Source organism: Catharus ustulatus, chromosome 16, assembly GCF_009819885.2.
Source record: "Catharus ustulatus isolate bCatUst1 chromosome 16, bCatUst1.pri.v2, whole genome shotgun sequence".
Taxonomy (NCBI): domain Eukaryota; kingdom Metazoa; phylum Chordata; class Aves; order Passeriformes; family Turdidae; genus Catharus; species Catharus ustulatus.
The window spans coordinates 15,131,887-15,145,355 of NC_046236.1; the positions used below are offsets into that span (position 1 = coordinate 15,131,887).

Genomic DNA, 13,469 nt, shown 5'->3' on the forward strand with positions numbered 1-13,469 from the left:
TGGCAGGGTCTGAGCTCCAGGACAGGACCCAAAGGCACCGGGGCAGGAGCAGGGCTGAGCTGGAGCCAGGGCCCCACATGGAACTGCTGAGGGTGGGAAAGTCCTCTGGGATAAAATCCAACCATTCCCCAAAGCCAGAGCCACCACTGACTGTCCCCAAGTGCCACATCCACAGGGCTGTGAAATCCCCCCAGGCTGGGGACTCCAGCCCTGTCCTGGCAGCATTTCCAGGAGGAAATTCCCCAAAATCAATCCTGGGCCAGCCTCAGCCGTTCCCTCTGCTCCTGTCCCTGCTCCTGGAGCAGATCCCAAATCTCCCCCGTGTCCCCTCCTCTCAGGGAGTTGTGCAGAGCCACAAATCCCCCCTGATCCCCCTTTTCTCCAAGCTGAGCCCCTCCCCAGCTTCTCAGGAATTCTCCATCCCCTTCCCATCTCCCTCAGGAATTCTCCAGCCCCTTCCCAGCTCCCTCAGGAATTCCCCAGCCCTTTCCCTGGCCACCCCCAGCCCCTCCTGTGAGGAGGGAATGGCACTCACAGGCAGCAGAACCAGGCCTGAACCTTCTCTGTTCCTCTTTCACAAAAATGCAGCTGCCACCCAAACCCCAAAATGCCACCCACTCACCCCAAGATTAGGCAGAAAGACACTTCCAGTTGGTTGACTTCAATCTCCAGTCCAAAACCAATAAAATAATTAAACTGAATTCACCAATAAATTAATCAATCTGGGTTACAGAACCTGTTTCCAGCCATTCTTTATTTCCCCTCTGCCCAGCCCTCAGTACAATCCCTGCTGTGGCAGCACAGCTTTAGGTACCACTTTTTAATTTCTGAACTCCAGAAAATTCCGCATTTGAAAGCAAAACCCCACGTCCCTGCTCACCTGGGGACAGGTAACAACTGCCCAGCTGTCACCCCCAGGGGTGCCACCCCTGCTCAGGGGACAGTCACTCACCAGGAGTGGCTCTGAGGCACCACACAGATCCCTGGCTGGGCTGGGGCTGGCACAGGTCACACACAGGGACAGGGAAGAGCAGCTGCATGCAGCAGGACGCAGAGGTGCAAGCACAGCAACGCCCATGGCAGGGACAGGAGAGAAGCTGGGTGGCCCCAGAGCCACAGCCAGAGCCAGAGCAGCCCAAATGTCACCCTGAGCTGGCCCTGAACTGCTCAGTGGAGCCACAAGCGACACTCAGAACGGTGAAGTAGCAGCACGGAATAAACACCGAGATTTTCAGCTCCTGCATTTGGTCTCTGCTTTAAACAAAGACATTTCAGTCCCACTCCTGCATCCACAGCAAGGACAGGAGCTTCTTCTACACCTCCAGGTTTGACCCAGCCCACACCAACACTTGCACAATGATCAGCTTGAGAGGCAGCAAGAGGAGGATAAATATTCTTCATCATCATATAAATATGCTGTAGAACATCTCAACAAGGGCAAAGTGCTTTTTTGTTCTCTTAATTAAGACAAAATAAAAACCTAAATAAAACCTGTCTCAACCACAACAGAAGATTTTACTCCTAAAACATCTGAATGGTCTAGGTGACACTGAAGTGGCAGTGAGTGGTGCAGGCAGTGCTCAGTCCCTGGGCACTCTGAAGTTGTCCTTCTCCTTCCTCAGGGCCCCCATGGTCCGCACGGGGTCCGTCTCCCCAGCGTGCTCCTGCACTGACTTCTCCCTGCCAGGAGGAAGAGCAGGGTCAGGGTGGAACCCCAGGGTCAGGGTGGAACCCCAGGGTCAGGATTTAATTCCAGGGTCAGGGTGGAACCCCAGGGTCAGGGTGGAATCCCAGGGTCAGGGTGGAACCCCAGGATGGAATCTCAGGGTCAGGGTGGAACCCCAGGGTCAAGATGGAACCCCAGGCTCCAGGATGGAATTCCATGGTCAGGATGGAACCCCAGGATGGAACCCCAGGGCCCAGGATGCAATCCCAGGCTCCAGGATGGAACCTCAGATGGAAACCCCTGGTCAGGATGGAACCCCAAGGATGGAACCCCAGGGTCCAGGATGCAATCCCAGGATGGAACCCCAGAGTCAGGATGGAACCCCAGGCTCCAGGATGGAACCCCAGGATGGAATTCCAGGGTCAGGATGGAACCCCAGGGTCAGAATGGAACCCCAGGGTTAAGATGGAACACCAGGATGGAACCCCAAGGCCCAGGATGCAATTCCAGGGTCAAAATGCAATCCCAGGATGGAATCTCAGGGCCCAGGATGCAATCCCAGGATGGAATCCCATAGTCAGGATGCAGTCTCAGGATGGAACCCCAGGATGGAACCCCAGGGTCAAGAAGGAACCCTAGGATGGAATCCCAGGGCCCAGGATGCAATCCCAGGATGCAACCTCAGGATGGAATTCCAAGGTCAGGATGCAATCCCAGGGTCAGGATGGAACCCCACGATGGAACCCCCTGGTCAGGATGCAATCCCAGGATGGAATCCCAAGATGGAATTCCAGGGTCAGGATGCAATCCCAGGCTCCAGGATGGAACCCCAGCTGTGGAGCAGCAGGATCAGGTTCCAAGGCTGCACTCCAGCACCAGTCTGGGCTTTGGCACAGCTCCTCAGGCCTGGTTTGAAGGCTCAGGGGAGCAGAAGGAAATTGCACTTTTGTGCCTCAGCATCTTCTGCTGGATGAAGGAACAGGACACAGCAAAGCTTGTTCTGTCTGCTGAGAACAATCCTCAAATCCTGGAACTTTGTGCCAGTGAGTCTTGCAGGCATCCAAACAGGAATGAGGGAGGCAGAAGAGCAATTCCCACTGGGAATTCCCTCCCCAGAGCCCCTCCCAGCAGGGCCCTCCCTACCTCACTCTCATGAAGGGGTTGTAGGTGAACTCCTCAGCGATGGTGGAGGGGATGGTGGGCTCTCCACTGTCGTACTGGGCCTGCAGGGAGGGGCACAGGGCTGAGCTCTGGGGAGCACAGAGCTTCCAGGCAGGGAAAGTCCCCTCCCCAGACAGCAAATGTGCTCACTGAACATCCTGCAGCTCTTAACTGCCCCTGTGTGCCCAGGGAAGGAGGAGCAGCTCACCTTGGCCCAGGCCAGCTTCTCCTGGATGCTGGGGTTGTTGGGCTCCACGTGCCGAGCAAACTTCAGATTGTTGATGGTGTACTCGTGGCCACAGTAAACTCTCTGGGAAGAGGAAGGGACAGTGACACTGAGGGGACACCAAAGGCACCACAGGGCACAGCAGGGACAGCACACTCAGCCCAACACCCCCCACTGCAGACAGGCACAAGTGGCAGCACTCAGCAGCAGGACAAGCTGCCAGTTTAACAGAGAGAGCCCCCTGTCCCAGCTCAGCAGCCTTTAACACCCTGATCCTTCCCACAGAGCACAAACACCTCTGGGGCAGGCAAATCCTGTCCAGAGCCCTGCAGCTATCACAGAATTTGGGGAAACACTCCTTCCCTGCACACAGCAGAGTCTCTCTGAAGGGCAGCACTCCCAGGGAGTTCCTCTAGTCTGTGTGGGGCTTTGGGATTCTCACAAAATCAGAGTTCTGTACCATTTTGGGGTCTGTGTGGGGCTTTGGGATCCTCATTCACACAGAAACAGAGTTTTGTATCATTTTGGGGTCTGTGTGCTGCTTTGGGATCCTCACTCACACAAAATCAGAGCTCTGTACCATTTTGGGGTCTGTGCACTGCTTTGGGATCCTCACACACACAAAATCAGAGCTCTGTACCATTCTGGGGTCTGTGTGGTGCTTTGGGATCCTCACACACACAAAATCAGAGTTCTGTACCATTTTGGGGTCTGTGTGGTGCTTTGGGATCCTCACACACACAGAAATAGAGTTTTGTATCATTTTGGGGTCTGTGTGCTGCTTTGGGATCCTCACTCACACAAAATCAGAGCTCTGTACCATTCTGGGGTCTGTGTGCTGCTTTGGGATCCTCACTCACACAAAATCAGAGCTCTGTACCGTTTTGGGGTCCAGGCTGCCCAGGATCTCGATCAGTGCCTTGTACATCTCCTCGGGGGTGCCCTCGAAGAACTTGCCACAGCCAGCCACGAACAGGGTGTCACCTGCAGGGGTGACACTGCATCAGGGCACAGCAGGAGCCACAGCCAGCCTGAGCCTCAGCCCTGCCTCTGCTGCCTGTGCCACACAAACACAGCAAACTGCAGGGCCTCACCCTGCCAGCACCTCCTGCTCCCTGCTGTCCCTCCTGCAGGGCACAAGGAACATTTGTTCTTTGAAATTGAACAAACATGAGCTGCCTCTGTTTTCTCCTCAGTGCTCCCTAAAATCTTGTGTAAGATTTCCTCTCTTTCCTTTGCATGCAGGAGCTTCTGTGAGCTCTGGAGAACACAGGGATGAAGCACAGCCCCAGGGAAGGGGAATTCTTCTCCCCAAACCAGGATCCAGGCCCTGGCCATCAGCAGTGGAGCACCAGCCCTCTCTGACTCCCCTGTTCTCTCCTCTCTCTGCTGTCAGATGTGGAAAAACAAAAGGGTTTGGGATCAGACAGAAAACCAACAGCTCTTATTTCCAGGAAAAAAAAAATTCTGGATGTAGGACTCATCCTGTGGCCTGCAGGGTGTGCAGCCCTGGTTCACAAACCCACAGGGGTTCCCCCAGTTCCACCTCCAATTCCTGCTTGCATTTAAGCAGCTGCCCTGGCAGGAAGGGATGGATGCACATCCAGAGGCAGCCAGGCAGAGGGGGAGTTGCTGTTGCTGCAAGGGAACCTCCCAACTCCTCACCTGTAAAAACTGCAGGTGCCTCGGGGCTATTTGGCTTAGTCACATAATAACAGATGTGGCCCGAGGTGTGGCACGGCGTACTCAGGCATTTCACACTTAGAGATCCCACCTGGGAAGAAGGCAGAACACTAAAGCTGAAGCTGCTGCTTGCTGGCAATGGCATGGTTAGAAATTGCTGCTCTTTGTGCTCTGATTTTTCTAAACTTGCCCCAGTCTGGGCAGGAAATACCAGCTGAGCTCCTGGGAGAGCCCAGGCAGGGAGGGCAGTGGCAGGAGCTGTTTCCTCCAAGCAGGTGTCCTGACAAAGGGAACTGCCAGCTCCTTTCATTTCCAGGCACAAGGACTCAAAGCCTGGCTGGCAGCAAGAGCCACCAGATCCAGAGCAACAGAGAATCCCAAACAAAGCTAATGGAGCGTGAAAAAAAGCTCCAAACAAAAATGGGGAGAAGTGGATGGCACTGAGGAAAAGGCAAGGAGTAAACACAGCCTGATCTGCCCCCCTTCCTCCTTCCCACTGTCCCTCCCAGGCCAGCAGTGCTGTCACACCTGCCTGCTTTTCCAGCACTTTGTGTCACCTGCCAGCCCTGCTCCAAACAAACAGGGCTGCTCCAGCCAGCCCTGCAGCTCCAGCAGCACAGAGCCATGCAGGCAGCACAGAGCCATGCAGGCAGCACAGAGCCATGCAGGCAGCTGGAACTGCCCTGCTCACCCCAAATCCCAGCTGGAACTGCTCTGTTCACCCCAAATCCCAGCTGGAACTGCCCTGCTCACCCCAAATTCCAGCTGGCACTGCTCTGCTCACCCCAAATCCCAGCTGGAACTGCCCTGTTCATCCCAAATCCCAGCTAGAACTGCCCTGCTCACCCCAAATCCCAGCTGGAACTGCTCTGTATCCCAGCTGGCACTGCCCTGCTCATCCCAAATCCCAGCTGGAACTGCTCTGCTCACCCCAAATTCCAGCTGGCACTGTCCTGCTCACCCCATACTGCAGCTGGCACTGTCCTGCTCACCCCAAATTCCAGCTGGAACTGCCCTGCTCACCACAAATCCCAGCTGGCACTGCTCTGCTCACCCCAAATTCCAGCTGGAACTGCCCTGCTCACCCCAAATCCCAGCTGGCACTGCCCTGCTCACCCCAAATCCCAGCTGGCACTGCCCTGCTCACCCCAAATCCCAGCTGGAACTGCCCTGCTCACCCCAAATTCCAGCTGGAACTGCCCTGCTCACCCCAAATTCCAGCTGGAACTGCCCTGCTCACCCCAAATTCCAGCTGGCACTGCTCTGCTCACCCCAAATCCCAGCTGGCACTGCCCTGCTCACCCCATATTGCAACTGGCATTTCCACAGGAGCACCTGGATGTGTTCAGTGCTCAGCATGCTCCTGGCAGAGCACAGCCCCTGTCCTGTCACACAGTCCTTGTCCTGTCACAGTCCCTGTTCTGTCACATAGTCCTTGTCCTGTCACAATTCCTGTCCTGTCACACAATTTGTGCCCTGTCACACAGTCCTTCCCCTGCCCTGTCACACAGCCCCTGGCCTGTCACACAGCCCCTGTCATAATCCCTGCCCTGTCACACAGTCCTTGTCCTGTCACACAGCCCCTGTCACAATCCCTGCCCTGTCACACAGCCCCTGTCACACAATCCCTGCCCTGTCACACAGCCCCTGGCCTGTCACACAGCCCCTGTCACAATTCCTGCCCTGTCACACAGCCCCTGTCACAATCCCTGCACTGTCACACAGCCCCTGTCCTGTCCCCCCAGCTGCACAGGGACACCCAGCATGTCCCACATGCCTCAGTGCTGCCCTCACACAAGGCACAGGGGTCACAGTTCCCAGGGCTGGCAAAGCTGCATTTCACCACATGCCAGGGGTGCCCAGAGCTGCCAGCTCAGGTGGGAACACAGCTGTGACACCAAGAGGGGGTGCCCAGAGTGCTGCAGGTGCCCCCCTTTACCTTGAGAGCTGTCAGGTGGGACACTCTCTGTGTCAGGGCCCCCACCCTGCTGTCCCCCCCGTACACGTGCAGCCCTGGCTCCATCTTCACCAGCTTCTCATTGCCTCCAGCATGGTCCCTGAAAGGGGGGACAAAAAAAAGGATTTGGGGAGGAATGAATGGTTGATGGTCACTGGTAGTGCAGTGGTGATAATTTCTGATCCACCCCTCTCCCAGGGTCTATCATTCCCCATATCCATGGACAGGCCATGACAACAGGAGTGGAGATCATCTCTCCAGTAATTAGGGCAGTGAGGGGAGGAATCAATCCCTGACAAGTCCATCCCCAGTTAGCAAACAGCAGCCTTAGGGGCTCCCAGTAAGCTCTCCAGTAACTGGGACAGGGAGGGAATGGGGTGAGTGGAAAATGTGCAATCCAGCATCCCTGTGCTGCTGGTTTGTCCAGTTCAGGGCTGATTGTTTCACTCTCCAGCCACAGAGGTGGCTCCACTCTGACCCACGGACAGGTTACTGCAGCAAAACATTCATTTTATACCCCTGGCAGAACTGATCTGCACCTGGGGTGATCCTCCCACAATGCTGACTGCAGGATGCCTCATGGGCCTGTCCTGACACCTCCCTCCCACACCCCAGAGCTGCCTCCACACCCAGTTACTGCACTGGTACCTGGAAAAATCAGGATTTTAGAGGGGAAAGGCACTGACACAGCTCATGCTCTGCTCAAGGGCAAAGGAATGAGGTCTGATCCTTCTCCTCAGCCTCAGCTGCTGCTCAGAGATGCCCTGGATGCAGGAGAGCAGCAGCTGCTGGCTGTGTTTGTGCCAGGGATGCAGGGCAGGGTGGTTACCAGTGGTGGTGGGTGGTCAGGACCGTGGTCAGCTTCACGCCGTGCTTTTTAACCGCATCCAAAACCTGCAGGGACACAGGAGCAGAGTTAAACCTGCCATGGATGGAGCTGCCAGCACCCCTGGTGTCACCTGGGCATGAGGAGTGAGAGCCACAGCTCTGCAGGGAGCTGATCCCATCCAGGCTGGGATAGAGAGCAGCACACCAGGCCAAGCCCCAAATCTCATTTCCTCCTTGCTGCCCTATATCAAATTAAGGGCAAAATGCCAAAGCAGGTCAGCAATCCCTGGGGTGGGAGAGGGACACAGCAATGCCTGGAATAAGGGACACAACAATCTCTGGAATAAGAGACACAGCAATGTCTGGAAGAAGGGACACAGCAATCCCTGGGGTGGGAGAGGGACACAGCAGTGTCTGGAATAAGGGACACAGCAATGTCTGGGGTGGGAGAGGGACACAGCAATGTCTGGGGGGAATGAGGGACACAGCAATCCCTGGAATAAGGGACACAACAATCTCTGGAAGGAGGGACACAGCAATGTCTGGGGTGAAGGAGGGACACAGCAATGTCTGGGGTGAAGGAGGGACACAGCAATGTCTGGGGTGGGAGAGGGACACAGCAGTGTCTGGAATAAGGGACAGAGCAGTCCCTGCAGTGAGCCCTGGCTGTCCCTATGCACAGCCAGCATTTCCTGCCTTTCCTCTGATCCAGCCAGATCCAAGCCCCAAATCCCATTTCCCCCTTGCTGCCCTATATCAAATTAAGGGCAAAATGCCAAAGCAGGTCAGCAATGCCTGGGGTGAGGGAGGGACACAGCAACCCCTGGGGTGAGGGACACACCCGAGGCAGCTCCTTCCCTCCTGGACACAGCGAGCTGGAAGCACATCCCAGAGCCAGGGGGAGTGTTACCTTCTGGGGGAGTGTTACCTTCTGGGGGAGTGTTACCTTCTGGGGCTGCACAGGGTCAACGATGGCAGCCTCCCTGGTGTCCTGGTCGATGAGGAGGTACATGTAGTTGTCAGTGAGGGCTGGCAGGATTTCCACCTTCATGTCGGCCTGGCTCACTGTCCTGGGCTCTCTCAGCTCGTGCTCTGTGTGCAGGAATTTAGCTCGCAGCTGTGCTGGACCTGGGCACCCAAAAACAGCCAAAGCTCAGCTCTGGGAGGGGACAGGTGGGACAGGGCATGGCAGGTGTCCCCCAGCTCACAGGACAGCCCAACCTGGCTGCTTCACACAGGAGGAGTGAGGCCACCACAGGACAAAACCTTGTGTCCTTCAAGGTGCTCCACAGCAGCCCCAAGGACAGGATGCTCTGCTTTCCATGCAGGGAAAACTCAGAAAGATTTCAAGGGGCAGGAAAGCAAAATGGAGCTGGCCAAAGTTCAGCCTGGGACAGTGACTTTGCAAAAAAGGCACAAAGGGCATGATAGGGCAAAAAAAACCAAAAAAGGGAAGAAAGGCAAAAAAAAAAAAAAGGAGAAATACAGAAATACTGCTCTGACAGAAATACCCAGTTCATTACTGGGGAAATGTCATCCTGCACTGCACAGGGAGAGAAGCCAGGCTCTCCAAGGCAGGAAGGTCCCTGCCTGGCCAGGTGAGAGGCACACACAGGGCTCTTGCTCGTGCCTGCCCTGATGCAACACCAGCCCTGCCACGTTTGCTTTTGGTTCAATGTTTAATCAGATCCAAGAAGCAAATTCCACATGCAAACAACCTGGGCTCCACTGCTCGGTGCTCTTCAATAACCAACCCTAAGAGGTTTTAGCACACAAACTAAAGGAAGGGAAGGACAGAGGGAGAGCTCCTGCCCTGCTGAGCTCAGACACTGGCAGGGACAGAGGTGCCAGTCCCTGCAGGTCAGGAATTGAAGTGTGCACACCCCAGAGGTGCCTGTGCTGGCTCAGACCCATTTTATTCTGCACCACTGACTCTCCCAAAGGCTCCTGACTTTCCTGCTCAGCCACTTCCCTGCCTCTTGTGCTGGTGATCACCCTGAGCCACTGTCCCCAGCCACACCAGCCTGGCCAGCTCTGATAAGAGCAGTCCCCACATCCAGCACATCTGCTCCTGCTGAGTTGGCAGAGCCCTCTGGCACAACCATCCTGCCCAGAGCTTCTTCTCCTTCTACCTCCACCATCCCTGCTACAAGGGAAGGGAAACCAGTGAAATTAAATACAGTAATAAAAAAAAACCAACCAAACAAAAAACCCCAAGGCACAACAGAACAGGCATGCACTGGGTATTTACAGAATTGGGAGAAGCATCCCTACCTGCAGAGTGTTCCTCTGGAGAAGACTCCTTTCAAAAAAAAAAAAGAACACAAAAAAAGCCCTTACTATTCTTTGATGGGGAAAAAAATGCCCAAAAAACAACTGCTCACCGACAGGGAGAACTTGTCAGTCACAAGAGTTATCTGTACCAGGTGTTGAAAAAAAAATACAACCCAACCTTAACTTCAACTTAAAGGAATTATCCACGTGCTTCAAACGCTTCTTTCCTATGAACCATCTCTAACCCTGGCCCAGGTCCCACAGTCTCTCTGCGTGTGTAATTCACAATTCTCACCAAACAAACAAACAAGCCGCACCACATAAGGAAATGTTTTCAAACATGTAATTTCAACAAAGGAATGAGACAACATCCACCAAGAACGAAACTCACGTGCTGGGAGCTGCCATCTGCAGCTCAGCTGCAGCTCAGGGAGCTCCTCACGCCCTGCTCAGCCCCAAAGGAGCTCCCTGGATGCTCAGCCCCAGCCCAGATCGCTGCCACACACTGAATTAATGCCCAGTAATTCATTCTCGCTCAGTTTTGAGCCACGCTGAGTGGAGCAGAGGGGTGGGAGAGCAGAACCAGCAGGTTGTGAATCGCTCATTTGGGTTCTGGAATGGTTCAGAGCACAGCTGGAGCGGGCAAGGGAAAGGTTCTGCAGCTGGAAGGGGCAATGGCAGCACAGCATGACAGCAGAACCTGCAGCTCCTGCATCTCCTCCACAACCTCTGCGGTTACTCTTTTATTACATAAAATAGTGGAAAATTCCCGTTTCGAGCAGGGCTGTCACTCTGAAATAAGTGACAAGCACCGCGCTCACGCTACACTCTCACGAAGGGATTTTTTGGATACCCAGCGGGTTCACGGCCCCAGGAAGGCGCTGGGAGCCGGGGCAGCTCCCACCGAGCAGGTTCATGATCCCAGAAATGCGCTGGGAGCCGGGGCAGCTCCCACCGAGCGGGTTCATGATCCCAGAGAGGCGCTGGGAGCCGGGGCAGCTCCCACCGAGCGGGTTCATGATCCCAGAGAGGCGCTGGGAGCCAGGGCAGCTCCCACCGAGCGGGTTCATGATCCCAGGAAGGCGCTGGGAGCCGGGGCAGCTCCCACCGAGCGGGTTCACAGCCCCAGGAAGGCTCTGGGAGCCGGGGCAGCTCCCACCGAGCGGGTTCACAGCCCCAGGAAGGCTCTGGGAGCCGGGGCAGCTCCCACCGAGCGGGTTCATGATCCCAGAAATGCGCTGGGAACCAGGGCAGCTCCCACCGAGCGCTCCCGGAGCTCGCTCTGACATCGCCACCCCGCAGCCCAGCAGCGTGCCCGGCTCTGCCACACAGCCCCGGCGATTCTCCCTCATTGCGGCCGCGTCTTAAAACCCGAGTGGTGCAAAACCAGGCTGGAGAGAGCCGGGACAGGCTCGGAGGATTTAGGCCCGAAACGCAAACGCCGAGCTGGGGCGGACAGGAGCAGCTGTCACCGCCCAACCCAGCCCGGCCCCGCATCCTCCTCCCTGAGCACTGACCGGGGCTCCGCGCTGGGCTCAGCTCCGCTCCGGGCTCAGCTCCGCTCCGGGCCCGTCCTGCCCCGCCGGGGCCGTGAGCCCAAAGCCGGGCACAGCGCCGAGCCCCAGCGCGGCTCCGCACGGGCCCCAGGCCCTGCCGGGGCGCACCCGCCGCACGTACCGGCTCGGAGAACGGCCCCGAGGACAGCCCCGGCTGCCAGGGCGGTGCCGAGCCCCCGCCAGCCCCCGCGGAGCATCGCCCGGCCCGGTTCGGTTACCTTGGCTGCCCGCCCCGGGAGGGGCCCGGCCCGGCCCGGCCCGGCCCGGCGTGCGCGGGGGCGGCGCTGAGCCCGCCCGGGCCCGGCCCTCAGCCCGCGGGGGAGGAGCTGCAAGGCGGCAGCAAGGACACGGCAAGGGCGGTCATGGCCAGCTCCAAGCCGCTGTCGCGATTTTGGGAGTGGGGCAGGAATATCGTGTGCGTGGGGCGCAACTACGCGGAGCACGCTAAGGAGATGGGCAGCGCGCTGCCCGCCGAGCCGCTCTTCTTCCTCAAGCCTTCCTCGGCCTACGTGCGGGAGGGCTCGCCCATCGAGCGGCCCTACTACTGCCGGGAGCTGCACCACGAGGTGGAGCTGGGCGTGCTGATCGGCCGCAGGGCCCGCGCCGTGCCGCAGGACACAGCCATGGAGCACGTGGCGGGCTATGCCCTGTGCCTGGACATGACGGCCCGCGACACGCAGAAACACTGCAAGGACAAAGGGCTGCCCTGGACTTTGGCCAAAGGGTTCGGCTCGTCCTGCCCCGTCAGTGAGTTCGTGCCCAAGGAGAAGATCCCGGACCCGCACAAGCTGCGGATCTGGTTGAAGGTGAACGGGAAGCTGAGGCAGGAGGGGGACACGTCCAACATGATCTTCTCCATCCCGTACCTGATCAGCTACATCAGCCACATTTTCACCTTGGAGGAAGGGGACTTGATCCTCACGGGGTCACCCGAAGGAGTCGGGTCCGTGGAGGCCAACGATGAGATCGAGGCAGGGATCAGGGATGTGGTGACCATGAAGTTCAAGGTGGCACAGGGTGCAGAGCCCAAGAGCCCTAAGAGGGTTTGATTTCGATTTCCTCCATCTCCATAAAGGCTTCAGCAAACCCAGAGTCCAGCCCAGCCCAGCAGAAGATGCAGATTCCAAGATTTAATTCCAAAACCATCCCTGGAGAATGTTGGGAAGGGGAATGGGGCTGGCTGTCCTGTATGTGCTTCTCTTCTGTTGATGCTTTGAGTTTTACCCATGTGTTGCCTTAAAATAAAAATTTCTGAGCAGAGCAATCCAAAGGATGATGTAGGAGCTGAGGCTCAGCCATGCTGTGGGAAATCCAAGGTGTATGTGTAGATGTGCAACCCTAAATCAAGAACTGCAGCTTCACAACGAGTTCACAAGAGAAAGATGTTGGATTTTTTGACCAGTTTTGTGATTCCTCTCTGATTTTTTCAAACACAAAGGAAGGTGGCTTTTCCTCCCACTCCAGGTGATGAAGGCAGTAGGAAGTGTGCCAGATGTTTGGCAGATTGGTTTTTTCCTAAACTGAGCTTTAGATGTGTTCAAAAAGTGAAATAATACAAAAAGATCAAGAATAAAGAAGCATATGTATAAAGATCACCACCAAAGTTGTCTTTTGAGTGATTTCAGTGTATTTTTAGTAAAACTGTCACTGCAGCAGTTGGAGTTTTAAGTATTTCCAGCTGCTAAAAGCCATGCTGGGTAACTTTCCCCAGTTCCCAACTCCAGCTGATCCAGTTTGCATGACAGTGAGTTCTCTTCCAACAGAGCAAGCTGTAAAATATAATTTAAAAAATCCTCCCCATGCAAACATCAAAACTTGGATTTTCAGAGGTTGCACAGAACTGACTCATTGCTAACAAAACCAGATGGATTTATTTATTTATTTATTTATTACATAAATGCAAAGCACCAAAGTTAAACACTTCCATTTATCAGAGCCAGTTTTTAGTAACTGCTGGGAAAAGCTTTGGTTTTAAAAACAGAAAAATCCTCCCTAAGAGAAGCAGCTCTGTGAGAGCAGCATGGTCCAGGGTGCTGAACACCACACTGGGGGAAGAAATGAAAGGATTTCTTTAGAATTTCTTCAGAATTAAAATACATTAGGGTGAACAGTTCTGCA

General features: G+C 55.6%; 2 protein-coding genes across 5 annotated transcripts; one reads left to right on the forward strand and one right to left on the reverse strand.

Annotated features, from left to right (window-relative positions):
• Window positions 1-735: 735 nt before the first annotated feature.
• LOC117003828 (hydroxyacylglutathione hydrolase, mitochondrial) lies at window positions 736-11,618 on the reverse strand. 4 transcript variants are annotated; one of them, XM_033074145.2, is made up of 10 exons: window positions 11,570-11,618; window positions 9,796-9,823; window positions 8,468-8,649; window positions 7,523-7,587; window positions 6,676-6,793; window positions 4,719-4,827; window positions 3,934-4,037; window positions 3,036-3,137; window positions 2,810-2,889; window positions 736-1,680 (listed from the first exon to the last, which is right to left on the reverse strand). In XM_033074145.2, the coding sequence occupies exons 3-10, from the start codon at window positions 8,570-8,572 to the stop codon at window positions 1,581-1,583; spliced, it is 783 nt and encodes a 260-aa protein (XP_032930036.1). In that variant the 5' UTR covers window positions 8,573-8,649; window positions 9,796-9,823; window positions 11,570-11,618; the 3' UTR covers window positions 736-1,580. The 4 variants fall into 4 exon arrangements, with proteins under 4 accessions (XP_032930036.1, XP_032930037.1, XP_032930038.1 ...); XM_033074146.2 differs by lacking the exon at window positions 11,570-11,618 and adding an exon at window positions 11,473-11,529; XM_033074147.2 differs by lacking the exon at window positions 9,796-9,823.
• Window positions 11,619-11,620: 2 nt separating this feature from the next.
• Window positions 11,621-12,949, forward strand: FAHD1 (fumarylacetoacetate hydrolase domain containing 1). The gene has a single exon (XM_033074153.2). The coding sequence runs from the start codon at window positions 11,714-11,716 to the stop codon at window positions 12,398-12,400; it is 687 nt and encodes a 228-aa protein (XP_032930044.1). The 5' UTR covers window positions 11,621-11,713; the 3' UTR covers window positions 12,401-12,949.
• The last annotated feature ends 520 nt before the right edge of the window (window positions 12,950-13,469 follow it).